The sequence below is a fragment of the Pteropus vampyrus genome, unplaced genomic scaffold (genome assembly GCF_000151845.1).
Source record: "Pteropus vampyrus isolate Shadow unplaced genomic scaffold, Pvam_2.0 Scaffold191, whole genome shotgun sequence".
NCBI lineage: Eukaryota > Metazoa > Chordata > Mammalia > Chiroptera > Pteropodidae > Pteropus > Pteropus vampyrus.
The window spans coordinates 3,307,617-3,334,284 of record NW_011888972.1 but is presented as its reverse complement, the minus strand read 5'-3'; the positions used below and the strand labels follow the sequence as shown (position 1 = coordinate 3,334,284).

At 31.1% G+C, this 26,668-nt stretch overlaps 1 protein-coding gene and 1 pseudogene across 1 annotated transcript in view; both read right to left on the bottom strand.

Moving 5' to 3' along the window:
* The window catches only part of LOC105299652 (arfaptin-1-like), a 31,604-nt gene that overhangs the window by 3,943 nt on the left and 993 nt on the right, over positions 1–26,668 (bottom strand). Inside the window, exons 2-4 of the mRNA XM_011371487.1 lie at positions 25,322–25,434; positions 16,806–17,027; positions 10,188–10,345 (exon numbers count right to left, since the gene is read on the bottom strand). Coding sequence (XP_011369789.1) covers positions 10,188–10,345; positions 16,806–17,027; positions 25,322–25,434 — 493 coding nt within the window. The remainder of the gene's footprint in view (positions 1–10,187; positions 10,346–16,805; positions 17,028–25,321; positions 25,435–26,668) is intronic.
* LOC111746495 lies at positions 17,357–17,474 on the bottom strand (annotated as a pseudogene).

Sequence of the window (26,668 nt, the reverse complement as noted above, 5' to 3'; positions counted from 1 at the left end):
TTTTTTTGAATCAACCATTCAGTAAACGACAAAAAGAAATAACATTGTAAATGTAATTTGTGAATAAATTTATCAGTCCATCACATGGAACCAAAGATCTTCTATTTATGAGTTACGATGCTAGAAACTGAAACTATAAATGGATTTACTTCAGTGTGAAGAGAAACATGGACCTGCTCCTCAGTAAAAATGGTGAAAATTATTTAACAATACCAATAAAACAACCACTTAAAGGCTCTGAAAATTGTCCTAAGGGCATACAGCAAATAAAGAAATATTTATTCAAGAAAATCTATGAAAATGTGGTAAAAAAGTAAGAGTATGCTATTTTGACAAAGACCACTCCCGTTCTCCTCCCTCCTGATTGAATAAGTCATACACTCAATTCAAGACCGTTACGGCCAAGAACATAGACCTTTCCAGTGGAGATGTAGAGGACTTTCTTTCTGGGAGTAGTTATTATGTTGCTCCCAACTACCTGTTATTGAAACTAAGTTCTGGGTGAATGTGGTCAAGAGGTGAGGGTTCCCTTCTTATTCCCAATCCCCATAATGAAATGAAGGCTCTAACTTAGGCATAGGCACAGAAAATACTGGGACCTGATCCCCTCTTTCCTGGATCCTAAGGTTGTGCCTCTACTCCAGGAGATACAGGTCAGGAAGACCTTAGTTTATCGCCTTCACTCCACTGAGTGATGAGCTCCTAATTGGGTATGCCACTCAAAGAGAAGGATACCATTGTCTCTATCTCCATTTCCAGAGTCCTGGTTCTGTGATTTTTCTTGAATGGGGAAGTAGACTGTCAAAAGATAGCTCCCAGAGCTGCTATAATATATTATCTAAAATATCCAGTTTCCAACAACAAAAAAACCCTATAAAACATTTAATGAAACAGGAGAATATGTCTTTATGCTGGAATAAAAGTAGAAAATGGAAACTGCCCATGTGGACAATTTAATGTTGGATTTAAGACAAAAAGACTTCTAAGTATCTATTATAAATGTATTTAAAAAAATAAAGAAAGCTGTGAGTAAAGTATAGGAAGGAATGATGACAATGTCATATTGAATATAGAATATCATTAAAAATTATAAGAAAAAAAGCCAACCGGAAAGTCTGGATTGAAAAGTACAAAAAATAAAATGAAATATTCACTTAGATTTGACCTAAGAGAAGAATGAGTAAACTTGAAGACAGAGATAATACAATCCAAAGAACCGAGAGAAAAAAAGAGTGAATAAAAATGAATGGAACATCAGAGGAATATGGGACAGCACTAAGTGCATCAAAATTTATGTAATCAGAGTAACGGAAGGAGAGTAGAGGCATAAAGGAGGAGAAAAAAATTATATTTGAGCAAATGCTGAACACTTCCGAAATGTATTGACAAACACTAAACTACACATCCAATAAGCACAGCAAACTCCAAATAGATCCACAAAGTCCAAAGAGATCCACAAACAGACACGACATAGTAAAAATGTTAAAAGTTTTAAAAGCAGCAGGAGAAAATGACTCAGCACTTTAAAAAAAACTCATTTTAGGGAACGCTAATACATTAACAGCTAACTTCTAAGCAAAAACACTTGTGGACAGAAGGTAATGGGGCAACATATTCAAAGTGCTCAAAGACAAAAAATCTAAACCAAGAATCCTATATCCAGTAAAGCTATCTTTCAAAAATGAAGGTAAAGTAAACATTTTCAGATAACACACTGAGAAAATTTGTTTGTGGCAGAACTACCTCACAAGAAATATTAAAGTACTTCAGGCTGAAAGAATGATCCCATATGAAAATCTGAATCCACATGACAAAGAGCACCAATAAATGTACATTTGTAATTATAAAAAAAATAGTATAAATGTATTTTTTCTTCTTTCTTTTGTTAAATGATTTTTAAAGTATTGTATAAAATATCTATATATAGTGTTGTTGGACTCATAAGATACTGAAATGTAATATATTTGCCAACAATAATGCAAAGGAGCTAGGTGAGAGCAAAGGTGTATTTGGCTAAGGAAATCACTACAGATGCTAAAGTAATAATTATAACAATTCATTCTTGAGTTTTTTAACATTAATAGATATAATATGTATTATAATAATACCACAAAAGAGAAAAATGAATAGAGCTACATAGAATTAGCATAGAATTTTATGTTGTACTAAAATTAAGCTAGTAGAAATCTGAAGCTGATTCTGATAAGTTAAGATATATATGGACAGTCCCAGAGCAACCACTAAAAATAACTTAAAGTGTAGTAAAAATACTCAATAGTAAGATTAAATGCCATATTAGAAAATATTGAATGATGGAAAATAATGTGGTAAGGTGAGATAGAACAAAAAGATATGAGACACAAAACAAACGAAAATAAAATGGCATGTGTAAATCAAACTATGTAATAAAACATTAAATATGGATCAATAAATACAATCAAATGTAGAGATTGTCAGACTGGATTAAAAAATCCAACTATATTTCGTTTATTGGAAATAAATTTAAATTCAAAGATACGTATATTTTGAAAGTAAAAGATTTTAAAAGATAGACCATGGAAACAACAAATATAAAAAAAGATTAGCTATACTAATATTAGACAAAGTAGACTTTAAAATAAAATATATTACTAAAGATAGTGACATTTTATGATAAAATGTTATTTCTTAAAAAGAGAGAAATAATACTGTATCAAAAATACAAAAATTATAAACATATTTTTATCTAAAACCAGAACATAAATACATGAAGCTAAAACTGACAGCAATGAAGGGAGAAATAGACAACTCAAAAATAATAGTTGTTGACTTTAATACCCCAATTTCAATAATGAATAGAGCAACTAGGCAGAAGATAACAAGGAAATAGAAAGCTTGATTAATACTATAAATCAACTAGACCAAAAGATGACCATAGAACATTTCAAACAGCAATAACAGAATATACATTCTTCTGAAAGGTACAGGAAATATTCTACAGGGTAGACAATATACTATGTTATAAAGCACACTTCAATTAATAAAAAAAAATAACACTATTTTCTCTGATCATGGAAAAATTGGTTTAGAAAGAAGTCAATTGATTTTGACTAAAATCTATTGATTTGGAATAAAATTGTAAATCAATAACAGAAAAAATATTGGGAAACTCACAAATGTGGAAATTAAACAACACATTCCTAAATAATCTATGGGTCAAAGAAGAAATCAAAAGAAAAATCAGAAATTTGATATGAAAGAAAAATAAAACAAACTAACAAATATATGAAATACAACTAAAGCAATATGTGGAAGAAATTTATCTCTGGGCATGCATACATTGAGAAGAAATATCACAAACGAATAAACTAATCTTCCATCCTGGAACACTAAAAAATGGGAAAATTAAATTTAAAGAAATTAGAATAAAGGAATTAAATTTAAGATTACATCAGAGATAAACTAAATGAAAACAATAACCAACGATAGAACAAGTTTGTTTTTTGAAAAGATGAACAAAATTGATAAGCCTTTAGTAAAACTGAACAAGAGAAAAAGAGCAGACTGAAAAATTGATCTAGGTGAGAGAGGAGACCTTACGGAAATAAAAAGTACTATGAAGAAATGCTCAGTGGCGACCAGGGCCCATGTCACATTTCTGCCTATTGTTCCATTTCTGTTATTGTATCCTAAGCAGGTAAAGCTCTTGGGATTATGTACTTCCCAGAGCCTGTACTGATTGCAGGCATTGCAGACATGCACGTTGGTTAGCTGCATTTATACGGCTGTAAATCAACCCAACCCTGAGGACCTGAATCCATGTGGAAACTGTTCCTCTCTGCTGTCCAGCCCAAGAATCATATAGACTTTTTACTGGCATTGAATATATTGTTGGAAAGAAAAATTGTGGCATTCTAATTGCAGATAAATTGGTCTAAATCATGCTGTGTTAACTGCTAACTTTTTTGTAACCAACCTGAGTCAAACAGATGAAATCCCTATGTTGACAATAAAAGATACAGTCATGCACTGCTTAATGACAGCAATATGTTTTGAGAAATGTGTTGTCAGGTGATTTTGTCATTGTGTAAACATCATGGAGTGCATTTACACAAACCTAGATGGTATAACCTACTGCAATATCTATATGGTATAGCTTATTGCTCCTAGGCTACAAATCTGTACAGCATGAGACTGTATTGACTACTGTTGGTAGTTGCAACGCAGTGGTATTTGTGCATCTAAACATATCTAAATGTGGAAAAGGTAAGTAAAAATATAGTATAAAAGATAAAACACTCCTGCATAGGGCACTGACCCTGAATGGAGCTTGCAAGACTAGAAGCTGCTCTGGGTGAGTCAGTGAGTGAGTGGTGGGTGAGTGAATGTCAAGGCCTAAGACGTGACTGTGCACTACTGTAGACTTTATAAACACTGGATTCTTAGGCTACACTAAATTTAGAAAAAATACTTTTTTCTATCTTTAATCATATTTAACCTTAGTTTACTGTAAATTTTTTATTATATAGACTTTTTAATTTTTTAACTCTCAACTTTTTTATAATATAGCTTAATACACAAACACATTGTACAGCTGTACAAAAATATTTTCTTTCTCTATGTCCTTATTCTATAAGCTTTTTTCTATTTTTAATTTTATTTTTATTTTCTTTTAAATTTGTTTTTGGTGAGAACTAAGTCACACACACATTAGCCTTAGGACAACACAGGGTCAGGGTCATCAATATCACTGTCCTCCACTTCCACATCTTGTCCCACTGGAAGCTCTTCAGGGGCGATAATACACATAGAACAGTCATCTCTTATGATGGGCCATTGGAGACAAGCACACAATGTTTATAAGCATCACATGGACTGTTTTATCTATGAGATGTTTTATGTAAGCCTTATGGTAAGCACAGAACAACAAACTACAGATTTACACAACATAAAAATGGGAGACGGAGTATGTCATCATGAAAAACTACCAATTTACAAAGGTAGGTAGAAACAGAGGGTAAAAATAAAGATACAAAACAAGGAGAAGGCAAACAATAAGACGGGAGAACTAAGTCCCTATATCTCAATAAATAAAACAGAAACAGATTCATATATACAAAGAACAAACCGATGGTTGCCAGATGGGAGGTGGGTTGGGGGGCTGGGTGAAAAAGGTGAAGGGATTAAGAAGTACAAATTGGTAGTTATAAAATAGTCATGGGGGTGTAAAGTACAGCATAGGGAATATAGTCAATATTGTAATAACTATGTTTAGTGCCAGGTGGGTACTAGACTTATCGGGGTGATCATTTTGTAAGTTATATAAATGTCTAACCACTATGCTGCACATATGAAACTGATATTGAATGCCAACTGTAATTGAAAAAAAATTAAAATTAAAATTGAAGGAAAATTGAAGACCAATGTTCCTAATGAGCAAAGATAAAAAAATTTGCAACAAAATATTATAAAACCAAGTTTAGTAATACAGTAAAAGAATTATACACTATGACTGAGTAGGATTTATTCCAGGGTGCAAAGAGAATACTATTTTCAAAACACAGTCAATGTGATACACTATATTAACAACAACAAAAAAGATAAAAATCATATGATTATACAAATATATGCAGAAAACCATTTGACAAAACACAAAATTCATTTATGATAAAAACTCTCAATGAAGCTGAATAAAGGGAACATATCTCAACATAATAAAGGTTATATACGACAAGCCTACGCTAACATCACACTCTGCTTAAAAGCTGACAGCTTTCCCCCTAATATCAGGAACATGACAACAATGCCTGATCTCACAGCTTTTATTAAACATAGTATTTGAAGTCTTATCCACAGCAATCAGAGGAAAAAATAAGTAAAGTGCTTCCTAATTGGAAAGGAAGAAATAAAACTGTCTCTATTTACAAATATCATAATCCTATACGTAGAAAATCCTAAAGACCCCACCAGAAAGCTATTAGAACTAATAAATAAATTTAGTAAAGTTTCAGGATACAAAATTAATATACAAAAAACCAATGGCATTTCTAAACACTAATAACAAGCTATCAAAAAAAAAGAATTAAGAAAACAATCCCATTTACCATTGTATTTAAAAAAAATAAAATTCTTAAGAATACATTTAACCAAGGAGGCAAAAACCTCTACTCTGAAAACTGTAAGACATTGATGAAAGAAATAGAAGACTCAAAAATGGAAGGATATATCATGCTTATGGATTGGAATAATTAATATCTTTAAAATGTCCATACTACCTAAAGCAATCTACAGATTCAATGCAATCCTTAACTAAATACCAATGGAAGTTTTCACAGAACTAGAACAAATTATCCTAGACTTCATATGGAACCAAAAAAGGACACCAAATAGCCAAAACAATCTTGAGAAAGAAAAACAGAGCTGGAGGTATCATACTCCCTGACTTTAAACTGTACTACAAAACTATTGTAATCAAAACAGTATATCACGGGCACAAAAACACACAGAGATGAATGGAACAGAATAGTAAGCCCAGAAATAAACCCATGCTTATATGGTCAATTAATCTATGACATAGGAGGCAGGGGTTTGCAATGGGGAAAACAAAGTCTCTTCAATAAATGATGTTGGAAAAACTGGACAGACACATGCTAAAAATTGAAGATGGACCATTTTCTTACACCATATACCAAAATAAAAAGGAATTATAAATTTACATGTAAAACAAGAAACCATAAAATTCTTAAACAAAAAACAGGTAGTATGCATTTTGACGTTGGTCTTCGCAATATATATATATTTTGGATATGGCTTTTCAGGCATGGGCAACAAAAGAAAAAATAAACACATGGAACTACATCAAACTAAAATGCATGTGCACAGCAGAGGAAACCATCAAAAAATGAAAAGACAACCTACTGAACTGTAAAAGATATATGCCAATTGTATATTCAATAGGGGTTAATATCTAAAATATATATACCTCAACATCAAAAAAAACAATCTATTTAAAAGATGGAAAGAGGTTCTGAATAGACATTTTTCCAAAAAAGACATACAAATTGCCAACAGACATATGAAAAATGTTCAACATAACTAATCATCAGGGAAATTTAAATCAAAACCACAATGTGATTACCTCATACCCATCAGAATATCCATCATCAATAAATCAAAAAACAACAAGTGTTGACAAGGATGTGGAGAAAAGGGAACCCTTGTGCACAGTTGGTGGGATTGAAAATTGGTACAGCCACTATGGAAAACAGTTTGAGGGTTCCTCAAAAAATTAAAAATAGGACTGCATTATGACCCAGCATTTCCACTTCTGGATATTTATCCAAAGAAATCTAAAACAATAATTCAAAAAGATATATGTACCCCTGTGTTCACTTGATTATTTTGTTTTTAAAAATCTTTTCTATGCACAAAACACCAGAATTTTGTGCATTATAAATTTGCGTTATACACAGTGCATAACAGGAAAGACTAAAAAGGCTTCCAGGTATTTGCTTTTATTAGCACTTTTTAAAATCCTAATCAAACAGATGGCTTCGCCCTAAAAATCAGTGTATTCTGCCTTTCACAAAGAAGAAAATACAACTACTGAGAAATTTTCAATCTGGAATTTTTATATCTTTGTCATTCAGTAAGCAGTGTTTCAGTCTGGGTGTTATCTTCAGTTTTGCATCAAGTCAATTCTATAGCTAGTTCATAAGCAGAAAGGGTCATCAAATTCAAAATTAAGTTATTGGATGAAACCATAAAGAGCATTTTAAATGAAAAATGATTATTTATGAGATGAGATGGCAATCTGCATTTTAAGTGAGTTTTCCTTATGTAACAGCTATGAAGAACATAACATATAACTTGATCTATAATTTACTTCATAAGTTTTACATAAATCTATATCATATGAATTGAGAGGATTTATTTCACATTGTACTTTAACAGATTTTTCATAATAAGATGTGAAATTATTTCTTATAAATGGGTACAAATAAACTATCTAGTTCATCTACTTCAGATTTAAGTTCAGTTGAATAATAATAGAAAGTAGGATGTGCCCACATTGTATCTTGGTTCTGAAGAGTGACTGAAATTATGCAAATCATGAAACTTCTCTTGGGCTCATTATTTTATTCTGTAAATTGGAAGGTTGATCTCTTGGGGCACTAGCAGATATAAAATTTGATAAATGTAAGTGTGATATACCTTGAATAATGTACATAAACAATAATTTTCTGTTAAATCTAGCAATTTTTATATATTTTAATTTTAAAAAGCATTCAGGGCACTGGAGGGCTGAAGACAAAGATATTCACTACCTGCTGTATAACTAAAACATTTCACAATAGATGGCCAATTTCAGAAGGATAAATTGGGGATAGGTTAACACGGCCCTTATCTGGGATGCTCTGGCCTTCTCACCCATGAGGGAGGGACATTTCAAAGTGTATATTTAAAATAATCAGAAAGTTTTTTTTATATTCAGAAGCCATAAATATTAAATCGATTTGAACATCTAGAAAAGAATAAAGTTTAAAATAACTAATTAGAGTAGTTAAAGGAAAGGTATCTATAATGAATGCCTAGAATTTTAGCAAAATAGAAGCAGATTTGAGAAAGACTAAAGTAGAACTTTTAACAATAGAAAATTGAATATAGATAAGGAAACCTTTGAGAAATATAATGTCCATGGAGATGTATAAGCAGAGATCAGAAAACTAAGTTCTGGGAGTGATATAAAATAGGTTCATTTGTGGGTGGCCATTCTTGTTTCTTCTTTTATTTCTACCTCTGATTTTTAAATGTACTGACTGTAAAGATTTCAAACCATAAAGGAGAATAAAACAATAATCCCAAATTGTCCATAATTTCTCTATGCAGTTTCACTCCCTTCTCCCACTAGACAACACTGTTGTTAGGATCAAAATTCTTTTCCAAAAATGATGAATCAGTAAGTATATCATAAATTAATGCTTAAATAGCTGATAATGATGGTATGGAACATAAACATCTAATTAATGTGAAAAGTAAAAACTTAACTTTTCCAAGTAACTTTGGATTTTACTTATTTAGGAAATAAAACAATATGCACTACAAAAAGATTAGATAAAATTAAAATTTCCACAATCACTTCTTATATCATTATCTAGAGCAGGAGGCCAGAAAGTCAAGTTACATTTCCTAAATATAAAACTTTCTCTTTATACAATAGCCCTTTAAAAATAAGGATTTTAGGAATTTAGAGCAAAAAGAATTCATCGGAAATCAGGGTAATTAAATAAATGAGACATCATGAATGGAGAACAGTAGGATCAGGTGTTAAAATTTGAGAATGTTATTTATATTGAGTGTGCTACTTTCTAGAGGCACGTAACGATTTCTCTAAGCCTCGCTTTCTCCATCTATAAAACACACATACAGTCAGTAGTCAGTATGTGTGTGTGTATAAATATGTAATATATAATATATATCTCATAAAACAATACATATATACATATAATGAATTACATTAAAATATCTCGAAAATATTGTTATACTCCTATGTTGAAATGTTACCATGTTAAAGGTAAAACTGTAAAGGGGTTGAAAGCTGAGTATAATTTGGAAAAAAAAAGATGAGGGAATTAATGCCCACAACATGAGGAAAAACCTGGAGGCGAAATGATCTTTATATATGCAAGATAGATTAAAATAATGAATTTGTATATTGTGGAAGGATGACATTTGCAAGCAGTGAGAAATCAGGTTGAAAGGTAGCTTAGACCAGATTGTAGAAGGTCACCTAGCATCCAACTAGTAAGACAAGGAACACGGTACTCTCTGGGAATGTAGTTGGGAGATTTTCCATCTCCCCATGCCCTTTCAGGAAGGGCATGAGCACATGACCTGGGCTCAACTTATTAGACAATTATAAAGAGATTCAGGAGTTACTTTAGAAATCATTTTAGAAATAAGTTACAATCACCATGATAAAGTTAAGTACTAGTGGTAGCCAGCATCATCTGAATATGGCATGTCCTTGGCTCTAATTGCTGCCTGTTTTCTAAGGTTTGGTTTTTAACCTTCTTTAACTCCATGAGCTATCAAAGGCAATGACAATCTGCCTTTATTAGTCTGAGATAGTTTCTGTTGTCTGAAAACAAAAACATTTAATTATTTCATGTCAAAAAAGAGACCATAAAGTGAAAATTTATACCTACCTGGAAGTTTCATACTGCTTCACAGTCAGTAAGGTGTCTTTAATTGTTTTGTTTACTAAAGTGTTGACATTTTCAATGAAAGAATTAATGGCCACACAAAGAATTTCGCCATTTTTTGCCACCATCTTCTGAGTATCTGCATTTTCGCTAAATTCTCTCTACAATAAAGAAAAAAATATTTACTTATTTACAATTGTATTAGCAAATGCAACTAAAAAGCCTTAAGTGTGTCACTAATTGGAAATTATTTAATATGGAGACCTAACTTTAAGATTTTGTGATAATTTTTTTCAATTACACTCTTTAAATAATTGAAAATTAAAATCAATTGAGACTACCTAAATCATTGTTGGAAAAAACCAGGTAAAGCAAAATTATGTTTGGCTCAAAAAAAAAAAATAGCTGATTTCGAAGCCCATGTTTTTCATTGCTATAAAAATTCTACTTTAAAAACTCGTTGAATTGTACAATTTAAATATGAGCAACTGATTGCCTATTATACTTCAATAAAGCTGCGGGAAAATCTGCTTTAAAAAATGTCACCTATGAGATTTTCTGAACTGGAAATTTATTTACCGGAGAAGAGAGGTAAGAGGAGGGGTACTGTAAACTTACATAGTCAAATGGTAAGCAGCTTTGTATATCATGATGGTAAAATGCAGGAACACTAATGCAAGATTGTTTGGATTCAAGTTCCAGTTATATCACTTGTTAACTATGTAACCTCTCTGTCCCTCCTTTCCACTTCTATAAAAGGAGGATCATAATAGGACCTAACCTCTAATATTGTTGTGAGCATTGAATGTGTAATAAATATAAATCTCTTTCACAATCACAATCACAATCAAAATACTCAGAACAGCATGCAATTGAAAACTTATGAATTATTTCTAGAATTTCTCATGTAATATTTTCAGACTGTATTTGATTGTAGGTAATTAAAACTGCAAAAAAGCGAAATCGCAGATATAGGGGAACTACTTTACTGGTAATCCTAGCTGGAGCAATCAGGTAAGAAAGACAAATAAGAGGCATCCAAATTGAAATTGCTACAGCAATCAAATTGCTACAGCAATCAAAACAGTATAATAGTGGTATTAGAACAGACACACGGATCAATAAAACAGAAAATTTAAACATCCAGATGCATTACCAGAAGGGAGGAAGGGGGAGGGAGGAAGGGGGAGGGAGGTAGCCTTTGATATATAGTCCACCAATATTTAACAAGGGAGCAAAGTGTGTGCAATAGAGAAAGGATAGTCTCTTCAATGAATAGGCTTTGAAAAACTGGATAACCACATGCAGAAGAATGAAACTGGACCATCTCATACCAGACCTAAAAATTAACTCAAAATTGATCAAAGATCGAAATATGAGACCAGAAACGATAAAATACATAGAAGAAAACATAGGTTCTAAACTCATGGATCTTGGTCTTAGAGAAGATTTTATTAATTTGACCTGTAAGGCAAGAGAAATAAAAGCAAAAATAAATGAGTGGGACTATATCAAACTAAAAAGCTTCTGCACAGCAAAAGAAACCATCAACAAAACAAAGAGGCAACAAACTGAATGGAAGAAGATATTTCCAAACAACACCTCTGATAAGAAACTAACATCCAAAATATATGAAGAACACATAGAACGCAACAGCAAAACAATTCAATTAAAAAAATTAGCAGAAGACCTGAACAGATGCTTCTTTCATGAAGGCATATAAACAGCCAACAGACATACGAAAAGGTGCTCAACTTCACTAGCTATTAGGGAAATGCAAATCAAAACCACAGTGAGACATCATTTCACACCTATTAGAATGGCTATCATCAACAGAACAAATCGTAACAAGTGTTGGAAAGTTGTGGGGAAAAAGAACCCTCATACACTGCTGGTGGGAATGTAAATTGGTATAGCCACTACGGAAAACAGTATGGAGTTCCTCAAAAAATTAAGAATAGAATTACCATATTCCTCTTCAGGCTATCTATTCAAAACCTTTGAAAAGATTTATTCATAAAAATATATGTACCCCTATGTTCATTGTAGCACTATTCATGGTGGCCAAGACAGGGAAGTAACTGAAGCATCTTTTGATTGATGATTGGATAAAGAAGTGGTACATAGAGAAAATGGAATATTAGTTAGCCATAGAAAAAATGAAATACTGTCCTTTGAAAGAGCATTGATCGATCTTGAGAATAATATGCTAAGCAAATAAGTCAGATGATAAAATTTAAGAGCCATATGATTTTACTCATATGTGGAAAATAACCAAAAGCAACAAATGAACAAGATAAACAAACGAGCAAAACTTATAGACACAGACAACAGTTTAGTGGTTACCAGAGGGTAAGTGGGGAGGGGGGAGGTAGATAAGGGTAAAGGGGATCAACTATATGGTGACAGAAGGGATTTGACTTTGGGTGGTGAACACATAATGTAATCTATAGATGTTGTATTATAGAATTGTACACTTGAAACCTATATAATTTTAAAATAATAAAATTAAAAAATAACCCTTAGAAACAATGTATCAAAAAAGAAATCAAAAATAAAAACAAAACCACAACATATCAAAACTCCTATGATTTTTTAAGAGAATTACCCAGAGGAAAATTTATAGCTGAAAATGTCCACATTAGAAAGAGAAATATTTCAAATTAATTACCTAACTTTCTAATTTAGAGAAGTAGAAGAAGAATAAATTAAAATTAAAATTACCATAGAAAAGAAAATAATAAAAATTAAAGCAGAAATCTTAAAAATGGAGAATTAAAAAAACAATAAAATAATTTAAAAAACTGAAAAGTTGGCTCTTTGAAAAGACTCACAAAATTGATAAAACTTTAGCTACGCTAGGAAAATATAGAGAAGACTGAAATTTCTAAATCAGAAATAATAGTGGAGTATTACTCCAACCTTAAAGAAATAAAGATAATTACAAGAGAATACTATGAGCAATTTTATGCCAAAATTAAATAAACAGAATGGAATTAACAAATTTCTAGAAGTACAAATACTACAAAAACTGACTCAAGAAGAAATAGAAAATCTGAATAGACCAATGACGAGATTAAATAATTAATTTAAAACTCCCTCCCCCAAAAGTCCAGAGCCAGATAGATATCTTAACTAGTAAATTGTAATTTAAATAATTGACACCAATTCTTCTTAAATTCTTCCAAAAATAGAAGGATGGGGGAGCACTTCTTTACTAAGTCTATGAGACCAGAATTACCTTGATACCAAAGCCAGTCAAAGGTATCACAAAAAATAAAACTAGAGACCAAAATCCTTTATGAGTGTAAATGAAAACATCCTAACCAAAATGCTAGCCAAATTCAGCAGCATATGAAAGGATTATACACCATGACAAAGAAGGATTTATACTAGGAATGAAAAGGTGACTCAACATGGAAAAATAACACAATTCAATATACAGCATTCATACAATTAAGTAAAAATAAAAAAGACATAATCATTTCAAATGTACAGGTAGTGTTTGACAAAATTCAACAGTGTTTCATGATAAAAAATGTCAAAATCTAGGAATAAAAGAGGAGCTTCTCAAGATGAGGGCTATATATAAAAACCTACAACTAAGATCATACTCGATGGTGAAAAACTGAAAGTTCTCAACCTAAAATCAGAAATAAGACGCTGACTTTCAACATTTTTATTTAACATTATACTAGAAGTTCTATATAGAGATTAGGAAATAAAAAGAAATAAGGCATCCAAGTGAGAAGGAATGAATTAAAACTATGTCTATTTATAGAAGACAATCTTATATGTAGAAAAGCTTAAATAATTCATGAAAAAACTTATAGGGATAATAAATTCAGCAAAGTTTCAGGGCACAAAAGCAACACACAAAATCAGTTGTATTTGTATATACTATCAATTAAAATCTGAGAAGGAAATTAAGAAAATAATTTATTTACAGTAGTATCAAATTTTATAAAATATTTTGAAATATAGTTAGCAAGGAGGTAGGTACAAAACTTACATGGAAAACTATACAACAAATATCCGAATAAAACAATGATCTAAAAAAATGAAAAGACATTCCATGTTCATAGATTAGAAGACTTAAAACTGTCAAGATGGTAATACTTCCAAAAGTGATCTAACAGGTTTAATATATTTCTTATCAAAATCCCAATAGCATGTTTTTCATAAAAGAAGAATCCAATACTAAAATTTGTATAAAGTTGCAAAAAAAAAAATGAGAAAGAAGAGTGAAGTTGGAATACTCTTAGCTCCCAATTTTATAGTATACTATAAATCTACAGTAATTAGAACAGTCTGTTACTGGCATAAGACGAGACATATAAATCAATAAAATGCAATTGAGAATCCAGACATAAACTCACATACATCTATGGCCAATTGATTTTACACAAGGATGTCAAGATTATTTAATAGGTAAGAACAGTTAAATGGTAGAAACAACTAAACATCCATCAGCAAAAAGAAAAATAAATAAAGCCGACTATTAACTCAAAAATTTAAAATTATAAAACACATAAGAAAAAACACTGGGGTAAATCTTTATGACATCATTTTTAGCAATTATTTCTTATATATGACATGCAAAGCACAAACAGCAAAAGAAAAAATACATAAATTAAACCATCAAAATTAAAAAGTTTAGTGTTTCAAAGGACACAATGAATAAGGTAAAAAAACAATGTACAGAATGGGAAAGTATTTTCAAATCATATACAGTAAGTCTTCACATCATTGATAGGTTCTTGGAAACTGCAACTAAGCAAAACAAGGTATCATGAAACCAATTTTACTATAGGCTAATTAATATAAACATGAGTGAAGTTTCTATGGCATATTTCTGGCCACAAAAACATCACCAAACTTCAAAATAAAGACCCACAACACTTCTTATATTAAACGTTGAAATAAATGTGAGCTATACAAACATTTAAGAAAGATTAATAAAAACAAGTAAGATAATAATTTTTCAACTCTTATTCTAGCTCAGGGTTGAAGGTGGCTGGAGCCTATCCCAGAAGCTTAGGGAGGAAGGTGGGAACCAACCCTGGTCGGGATACCATTTCATCTCAGAGTACACTCACATACACACCCCCACTCACTCCTACTGAGACAATTGAGACACATCAATTACCCTAATGTGCACATATTTGGGATGTGGGAGGAAACCAGAGTACCCAGAGAAAACCCACACAGACATGGGTAGAATGTGTAAACTCCACACAGATAGTGGCTCCGGCTAGAAATTGTTATATTTTTTACTCATCAATGTTATAACAAAATGATGTTCAAGAACATGTTGTTATCTGATAAAGTTATATTATCCACAAACTATAAACACTTACAACTCAAAAACAAAACGTAGAATCTAAATAAAAATTATCAAACGTCTTAAATAGACATTCTTCTAAGGAAGATATACAAATGGCCCAGAAGCACATAAAAAGATGTTCAATGTCATTATTCATGATATAAATAATATTTAAAAGCACAATGAGATACCATTGGACATCCATTAATACAGCTATAATAAAAAAATAATAAATGACGAGTGTTAGTGAGGATGTGAAGAAACTGGAACCCTGTACATTGCTGGGGAAAATATAAAATGATGTAGCCAATGGAAAACAGTCTTATTTTTCTTTATTTAGTTAAACATTGAATTAATATAAAGACCCAGCAATTCCACTTCTACCTATATACTCAAAAGAATGGAAAACAAATGTTTAAAAAATGTAAATAGATATTCATAACAGCAATATTTACAATAGTTAAGTGGAAACAATCCAAATGTCCGTCATCTGATGAATGAAAAAAAAGTGTGACATATCTATACAATGGGATATTTTTGGCCAAAAAAAGGAATGAATTATTGATAGATGCTACAAGATGAATGAAACTTGAAAACATTATACTAAGTGTTAGAAGCAAGGTATTAAAGCCCACATACATTAAGATTTCATATTTATTAAATATGCAGAATGAACGAATCCACTGAGACAGAAAGTAGTTTTGATTTCTGGGGGCTTGAAGAACAGGAAAATGGGAAGTGACTGCTTAATCATTATGGGGTGTCATTTTAGAGTGATGAAAATATTAAGAAATCAGATCGTGGTACTAGTTGCATATATTTTTGAATGTACTAAATACCCTGAATTGTACATTTTAAAATGATTAAAAAAGTGTTTTATACATTTTACCACAATAAAAAAATTTCAGCCAGTGCGCTAATCATCTAACAGTTAAAATTAAAGCCCGAATGATTAGGGTTACCTAAACTTCTAGTCTTAAGTAGAAGAGGCAACAGAGGATATATAAAAGATATCACTATAAAACACTCAAAGAATCCTCATGCATTAATGATTTTAGTTACTGTGCATCATGAAAGAAGTTATACAACTTATGCTAAATTTGAGGCTATAATTGGATTCCTACATTCCTAGGATTCAGTTGGCACTTCTTAAGGACAATCTCACAAATTCTAATTTTAGTAAGAATTCAATAAATTACCAATTAAACATATTACCTCAATTTATACTAAATATATTACTTTAATTTATCACTCCCCTCCCCTCTATTCCTATAGCTATTATACAATAATCTTACATTTAGTTCTAGTGACTTCAGGCTTAAGTCACTAAAGGCATTTCCAAGTTGTTTCTGGATGTGCACCATGTGGAAAAGATGACTGGAAAACATTTGAGCCAATCTTAGGATATTGTCATATTTTTTCTTGTTGTCCTTTAATATATCAATCTGATAATCCAATTCAAGATCGACCGTTCTTGAGCCATGTCCCAGCTTCTCTGAGATAAGTTGACGAGTATACTAAAAGTTAAAAAGTGCAATTTTTTTTAGTTCAAAATATAAAATATATAATATAGCAACCTACAAGTACAAAAGCTGGAGCATATAACACATCATTTTTTTTGTTTCAATTAAGCTAGCTTAAACATCTTAGCACAACACAGTGTAAATTGTTAAGCACCACAGAGGTTAATCAGAACTCAATAAGTTTATACACGTGTCAACCCATGTTAATATAAGCATTATATTTAAAATTTCTGAAGAATTATCCAGCTAATTATCTGAAAAACGAGGTCTTTCACTTATCTTATTTAAAGTTTAATGCACTCAATTAACCTAATTTTTTTTTACGCCTACAGCTCCTGGTCTTCCTAGGTGGTCTTCCATCCAGATACTAACCAGGCCCAACTCTGCTTAGCTTCTGAGATCAGACAGGACAGGCACGTTCAGGGTGGCATGGCTATAGACTCAATTAACCTATCTTTGACAATATGGATACTAGACGTTGATTTTTATTAAAATATGATAATAAAAATATTAAAATTCCACTTTTCTATTTTAAAATGCCTCAAAATTCTCATAACTTTACCTTAAATAGCTATTATAGCTATTTTGTGTGTTTGATGTGTGTTTCTCTGTGTGTATTCATGTGTTTGTGTGTGTAAGAGAGGCAAGAATTTTCTTTTTTTGCCAAAGAGTATGTTATAAAGAGGCATGCTATTCTATTCTGTCCTGTAAGAAATATTTAGCTTTCCATATGGAAAGTGGTCAAAACATATAACTTATCAGACCTGTTGTGACCAAAATAACTTTTGACACCCAATTAGTGCTATAACAAATTATGTCTAAGTAGAACACCTTAAGAATGTATTTGCAAGGAATAGAAACAGGAACTTCAAAGTAGGAATGAGAAAATATTCCTGAATTCCACAAAAGAAAAAATTAGTCACAGCCAGAATGAAAGTATCTAAGGGAGAATTAGATAAAATATACACTCCTATATCAACCAAATCAGAATCAGTAGCTGAGGATTTGTCCAGATGACAAAGAATGCCTAAAGTTAAGGGTCATAAATTGTACCAAAGAGTTCAGAAAGCCTGAAAAACACAGAGTTGTGTAGAACCAATAATTATAACAGGCTCTGGACTTTACTAGAGGAAGAGGTTTTTGTCAGCTCATATGTATTGTACAACAAGCTCATAAAAATTATTTAATCAGTATTTTTTGGCTTGCTTAGACCTACATTGAAATACTCAAATGAGGTTATAATAAAATATATATTTCCTTTAAAAATGGAAAAAATAACTTGAATGAAAATGATGCTTAAAGTAATGCCACAATATATTACATTATGATGAATATAAATAATAAGGGGTTCTTAATTCTTATATGAGGTAGTATTATTAATGTAAAACACATAAAAGATAAGAATAAAATAAATAGTATACATATACATGTAAGAAGAAATAGATAAACAGATGAGCACTAAAGGAAAAGACCAATTCTGTGAAACACCAGAGAGATCAATTTAACAAATACTGAAAGCAGCTACATCTATAAAAATGTAGAAAAAGCTTATACACCATGATCAAGTGTAAAAAAGAATGGCTTATCATTGGAAATCAATTAATATAATATATCATATTGCTAGAAGGACAAAAATATATAATCCTCAACATAAAAAATGGCATTGGACACAATTTAACACTTAATCATGATTAAAAACTCTTAATAAATTTGAAATAGAATGAACTTCCTCAAATTGATATAAGGTATCTATAAAAATGTACATTTGGCATCATACATAATAGTGAAAAACTGAAGCACGAGGCAAAGATAGTTGACAATACTACTTATTTTCAAAATTGTGCTGGAGGCTTTATCCTGACACTCTTGCAAGAAAAAAAATGCTAGATATCTACATTTAAGTGAATAAGTAAAACCATTTGTATTTGAAGACCATGTCAAATATAAGACCCTATGGTATACACACACACACACACACACAGAGAGAACTGTTAGGATTAATAAACAATTAAAGCAATAGTATAAGATATAAGATCAAGATACAGAAAGAAATTGTATTTATACAAAAATGAACAATACAAAAATGAAATGAAGAATATAACACCTTACACAATAATAACAAAAATAAAATACTCAGGAATAAACTTAAATAGATTCATGCAAGACTTATAGAATAAAAATTATAAAACACCACTAAGGAAAATTTTAAAATCTAATTAAATTGGGAGACTTTTCAGGTTTGTAGATTGGAAAACTGAATATTGTTAAGATGGCAATATTTCTTTGATTGCTCTACATAATTAAAATTCCAGCAAGCTTGTTTTTGTAGAAATTTACAAGTTTATCCTAAAATATATATGGAAATTCATAAGATCTATAATAGGCAAAAATGATTTTGAAAAATAAAAACAAAGCTGGTAGATTTTACTTCCAAATCTCAAAGTATAGTATAAAGCTGTAGTTATCAACACCATGTCTTGGCATAGGGTTAAAAACATAGATTCATGGCATAAAATTAAAAGCCCAGAAGTAAATCCTTATATGTATAGTCAATTAATGTTTTGCAATTAATGTTTTGAAAAACAATTCACTGTAGAAAGGATAACCTTTTAAACAAATAGTACTGGGACAACTGGATATGCACATGACAAAAAAGTTAATGTGAATGCTTATCTCTCACTGTGCACCAAAATAAATCAAAATGGATTATAGACTTAAATGTAAGAGCTAAAATGATACATTTTAAATTGGCATATAACATTATACTAATTTCAGGTGTATAACATAATGATTCGATATGTGTATATGTTGTGAAATGATTATATGTTTAGTTAACATCCATCACCATACGTGTCATACATTTTTTTCCTGTAATAAGAACTTTTAAGATCTATTCTCTTAGCACCTTCAGATATACAACACAGTATTTTAACTACAATCACCACGAAGTACATTACATTCCCATTACTTACTTATTTTATACCTGAAAGTTTGTACATTTTGACCCCCTTCATCCATTCACCAACTCCCTAACCCCTGCCTCTGGAAACCAATAATTTCTTCTCTGTTATCTATGAGCCTTTCTTTTTTCATAGATTCCAACTATAAGTGAGATCACATGGCATTAGTCTGTCTCTGTCTGAATTATTTCACTTAGCATAATACCCTCATTATTTATTTTAAACAAAACATAGGAGAAAATAATTCAGATTTTAGTTTAGGCAAATATTTCTTAGATACAATACCAAATGCATTACCTATAAAAGAAAAAAATGATATATTAAACCTTACCAAAATTCAAATACTTTGCATTTCAAAAGACACCATTTAATGATAAAAAAAGGAGAGTCTGGTTAAGATGCAGAGTGGGTAAGTGCTGTGCTCACCTTCTTCCATGACCACATCAAAATTACAACTAAATTATAGAGCAATTAACTTAGAAAACCACCTGGACTAGATAACGGAACTCCTATAACTGAAGATACAAAGAAGAGGCCATGTAGAGACCAGTAGGAGGGGTGGAGACACTAAACCGGCTAGTCCCACACCCACATGTGGCAACTGAGAATCAGGAAAGGCTATCAGCTGCAAAAGTCCCCATTGAGGAGTGTGGGAGCCGACATTCACACCAGGCTCCCTAGCTTAGGGATACGGTGCCAGGAAGAGTAGTTACCACAACAGCTGGCTGTGAAGATCAGCAGGGATTCCTAGATGTCCTCTTAAATGGATTGTGCACAGACTCACTTGGTCACAGTCACTTACCTTCAGCTCCAGCGAAGGGACTCTAGCTCAAAAGACACCAGCAACATATGGGAGAACCTGAATTGTGTGGCTTCAGGGTGAGGGCCACCATTGCCCCTGTGTGGAGCCCTCCAACTTTGCAGCCTACAGGGGCAGGTGGGCGCCAATTTGAATCTGCAATTGAATCTGGCCCCACCCTAGTGATTCCCTGAGACCCTGCCCCACTCGATTTGGTGGAGATTCACTCCAGGTGAGACAGAGGGCAGCTGGAAACCCAGATATTCTCTTAAAGGGCCTGTGCACAGACTCAATTTTGCTGTGAACCTAAAATTGCCATAAGAATAAACTGTATTAAAAAAAAAATAGAGCAGCAAACTGGAAAAAAAAACCTTCCAAAACAGATATCTGATAAAAGACATGTACCCAGACTATATAAAAAACTCTTACAACTGATAATGAGACAAACAACTAAGCAATTGAAAATTGAGCAAACATTCTGAAGAGATATTTCTCCAAAAAAAAAATATGTATATATATATATATGAATAGCTAATGAGCACATGAAAAAATGCTCAACATAGTCATTAAGGAAATTCAAATTAAATAAGATATTATTTCAAACCTATAATAGTGAAAAATGATACACATCAACAAATAATGGCAAGGATGTAGAGAAACAGAATCTCTCATACGTTGCTGATAGGAACACAAAATGTTACAGTCACCTTGGAAATAATTTTGGCAGTTTCTCAAATGCTGAAAAATAAATTTATTATTTGGCCTATCAATTCCCACTTAGGAATCTATCCAAGAGATTATTTATTTTTATATATAGAATAAATATATATAATAAGGATATATTTATTATATTTAGATAATATATATTTTTCATATATTCATATAATAAATACATTTATATAATAAATATATTTATATAATAAATATAATATAAGTATATATAATAAACATACAAAATAAATTTATTATATATAATATATTTATCATATATCATATAATATATGTATATATCCATACTAAACCTTGTGCCTTAATGTTTTCAGAAGAATTATTTATAATAATCATTAACTGAAAAGAATCAAAATGTCTATCAGCTGGTGATTTCTCTAAGTATTTTTAGCTAAGAAATCCTGAGCAGTTGAAGCAGCTAGCAATGAGGATGAAAGCTAACAATTCTTCATCCAGCATGCTTAATGTCCATCATATATGAGTTTAAGAGGAAGTAGAAATTCTTTATAGAAAGAGATCAAGCAACTGAAGAAAAATTTTGATCTTATGGGATAATAAAAGATTTACAATTAGAGATTTACAGAATGGAAAACAATGACTTAAAAACTAAAGTGGATTCTTTACAGCAGCATGTTTTAGAGCCTTTAATTTCTACTGAATATTTATTGAGATGCAGTGTCAGGACTTCCCAGATTTATTATATTTTTATCAGCAAAATTCATTTCTTACTATTAGTAAGAAAAATGCTCTGGGAAAATCTTGGGTGAAGCAAGACAATACAAAAAGAAGTTAATTCATGTTAATTGGGTGAGGATAATTGTGGAACACTAGAAAAAATATCCTCCTAATCTGACAATTTTGAGTTCTCTTAGAAATGGAGCCACCGTTTCAGCAAGACGTAACAAGGGCTTGGTCATTATGGTTTTGTTTTTGCATTTCTCTGAGATTTTGTGTCTTTTATCAACAGATGTGTATCCTTACAATAAAACATTCTATTATGGATACGATTCTTTATTGGTAACTCAGCATCTCTAATAAGTACAGAAGGCACCTTACTCCAGGGAGCTACTCTACCCTCTGTTCCAAGTATATGATTCTTGAAGGGTTGCCAGTCACGGTACCCCATCTAGTTCATAAAAGTAGCTATGGGGTACAGGTCTGGCAAAACAGTTTCTTATCTCCTGACAACAGGGACTGATCTCTGAGACAGACACCACCCAAGCCAGAACAGAGGGTAGAAGTTATGTACAGAAAAAGATTATATTATTGAGTCTCTGTGGGATTTTAACATACAGAAGCTTGGAGAAAGTGGTGTCTCTTTCTCTTGTGATCTATGGTGATAAAACAGAATAAGGCCAAGTGGAGGTGGTAGACAGCTAAGTGAGGTCTTTTGGTAAGAGCCCCTAGTTCTTGGCTTTGAGGTCATCAGAACTGCTCTGATTCCTGGAGCTCTTACTGCGATTTATTAACTACCTAACTATGTTTCCAACAAAACTATTTATTACTCAAATTAGTTTGAGTTAAGCATCTAAAACCTAACATGTGTAGGTTTTAGATGCTTAACTAATTTGAGTATGTGGAGAGGAGTAATGTTACTAAAGCTTGCTAAATGAATCTTTTTTCTGCAGATTAATTAAAATAACAATAAAAATAAAGTAGGAGGTTAAAAATTTCAATGAAAAAAATCTAGATTCCAAAAAAGTATTTTTCTTCAAAGGATCACATTTTTAAAATAATTATTTTTCTCAAGACTTATTTAAAATTCTAAAGCAAAAAAAAAAGGTTAGTATTAAAAAATTTTAAATCCCCCACAACAACTGTTTATTCATACTTTCCTAAAATAATAAAGTAATATTTAGTTGCATGGAGAAGTTAAAATAATAAGAGAACAGAATAAATATAAATATATGAAGCCTTGAGATGGCTTCTTGATATACATTTAAAATTTTTCCCTAGGCAGTAAGCAATCAAGCTCAGCATTTACTGCACTAAACTACAGCAGGGTGTTCAAATGATTTGGGCTAGCCAAACTGAAACATAATAGAGGTTTTCTGAACAGTGTACACTAAAAAGATTGACAAACTTAATAGCTTAAAAGAGTGAAGTAATCCTGGAGAAACAGAGCTATTGGGGAAATAAAAACAATAGCACATTAATTTTCTCATTTAAAGCCATTAAATCAGTATTATGAGTACAACAACTCATGCATAATCCTATCCATTAATGGTTTATAAAACAAGGAAGAAGTAGTCCTATGCTGAAGATTTTTTATAGAACAAGATGAAAATATGATATGTTCTTCAGAAACTAAGCCATGTGAAAAAATAATAAAATAAAATAAATACATTCATGTATAGGGCACATGAAAAATAGTTCTCTGTAGTTGAATGTCAGATTGTTAGTCATAGCTTAATTAGAAAACCAAAGTTTCTAATTAATGCTTAAATCTCTTAATGCTTAAAACACCTTTTAAAAAAGAAAGGCACTTTAAAGTTCTGAATTGTAAGATTAAAAAACCCCTAAGATTATAAGGGAAGTCCGATAACCAATAAGAAAAAAATTAGTCCACATAGGAAGTCCAACCCTCTCTGCCAGTTAGCAGAAAGGGGAAGGATTTATCCTCTCCAGATTCCTCACATTAATTTTTCCTTTTAGGTTCAACGATTACTACTTTAATAAACATTAAAAAATAAAATTAAAAGTAATTATTATTCATCTTAGAAATACTTTATAAACAAAGGAAAAGCTCAGAAAGCTTCTGTGTAGCTTCTCTGTAGATAGAACATAATCTCCATGAAGACAGGAATCTTTTTCCATGTCATACACTGCCATATTTCAAACTCTACATCCAGACAGCATATTATATAGCAACTATTTAATATCTGTTGGGTGAGTGAAGAGTAAAGATATATCGACTCAATATGAGGTAGACATAGAAAAAAGTTCTCATTAAAAGCTAAACATACTTTTTAAAACGGTAGTAAATGTACAAAGTTTATTTTCTATCATGAAGACATTAATTTGTATCCACGTTTTAAAAGTATTAACCAGAATATTTGCCTTTTTTGTATTTTTTTTTTACAATAAAGCATATAAAATGGACCTGGTCTTTATAAAGATACAATTTCCTGACTTATGAACCACTTGACCCACAACCAACATATGAATATAAAGAGTTGGTTGCTCCGACCTATGCCTCTGCTTATTCTACCATAATTCCCACTCAGGATGGCAAAAGTACTTAGATGGATTTAGGGATTGACTTATTATAACTATTTCAGCCATATTTTGGATTAAATAAACTTTTTGTGAAAGGCATAAGAAAAAATTAATTATTGTGAGGCATTATAACTAACAACCACAAAAACACATCCTTTTTATATACTGGTAATGCCTATACTATTAATTCTCAGTTATTTTGGTGTTTGGTGTCAGATAACTTTAAATTTGGGGGAGCTAGTACTCCTCACTTTCCATTTCTATAAAATACCCAAAGGAGAGTTATAAATATTTTTATTTTATAAAAATAAAACTAAATTTATTCAAGGTAAAACATTTCTTCAATTACCTATATCATCTCTATTTCAATAGTTTGAAAAATCTGAAATTAACTGTTTTGTTAATGATTCTTTCTACTAGGATTTTTTTTGGATATCAACAATATGAACTAATTTATACCTTACTTGTATTTTCCTGTTTATATGACATCAATCTTAACATAATAACTTAAATAAGAAATGAAAGTTTCTAGATCCACTTAGAGTGAAGAAAACATAATAATTATTTCAAAATATACAAACCTTGTATTTGTTTAGGCTCCATTTTCGTGCTAGTTCTAGCTTCTCAGTCATTGGGTTGGTGATTTCATTCTCAATAGTAATAGTCCCGCACGTGGTTGGAGTAATCCGGCAATCTGCATTATTGTAACAAAACATAGAAGTAAAAATCAAATGAATATAAGTATAGAAAGAAAATTCTGTTTAAATTAAACTAAAGATTTAAAAACTAGTCTCTACAAATAAAAAGACTAAAACTTGCTGGCATCTTTGAAGATAATTTTGCAATTATCCAGAAATAATTTCTGTCAATTAATTGCAAATTATATGTGGTTTGGCTTTCTTTCTTTCAAATTTCTGTTGTAATCGGTCTTCTTTATATATTAGCTGCTGTTAACCTCAGGTAAACTTTCACATATCATCTCATAACCTAAAGATCCTAAAACAAACAACTTTTGTTAATAAGAGTCTAGTATTCCTCATAGTAATCTTTGTTTCATAGTATACTATAGACCACAGCAAAAATGGGGCATTGATATACTTGAGGATTTGGAAATAGAACTGTAATTTTACAGAGCCATTAAAAATAATTCACAATTAATCTGAATTTGGATTGAAAAATACCTACAATAGACTTCCTTCTTTTTGAAATACAAAAAAATGACAGTAAATGAGGATACTAAAATACTAACAATGAATAATCATTCATTGATTCAAAAAATAATAAAGTATGACATAATTTTAGAACTGCAATTAAATGATTCATTTAAAGTATTTCTTATAGCATAAAAACATTTGCTAAACATTTGTGATACTGGTTTCTTTACACAGAAATGTTCTAATATATTTAAGAAGTACAATGAAATGATGAGAAGAATAAAAGTTATAAAAAGGTTAAAATAGGGTCAGCAGAAAAATTTCCTTTCCTCAAACACTACTATTGCTGGACCAGTCTTTAGTACTGCTGATTTGTATTTGCTACAGTTAATGATCAAAAAGTGTGTAAAGTCAATCGCTTTTTTGAAATTTACAACATTCTCATATATATGAAATATAAAATATTAACATTTCATATATAAATAAATGTGGTATTTATTTTTTCAGTTCTTAAAACATATACCTACATTTCTTTGACACTCCAAGAGGTGGGGTCTATTTTGCCTTTCCTTGAATCTTGGCAAGTTTGCAACTGCTTTGACCAATAACATTTAGCAGAAGATATATGTGACTTCAAAGGCAAGGTCATAAAAGGCCATTCAACCTCCACATGATTCTCTCAAAATGATCACTCTGGGGAATCTCAGCTGTTAAGTGACAAGTTCAGTGACCCTGAGACCACTGGAGAAGGCACTATGGAAGTATTTTGACCAA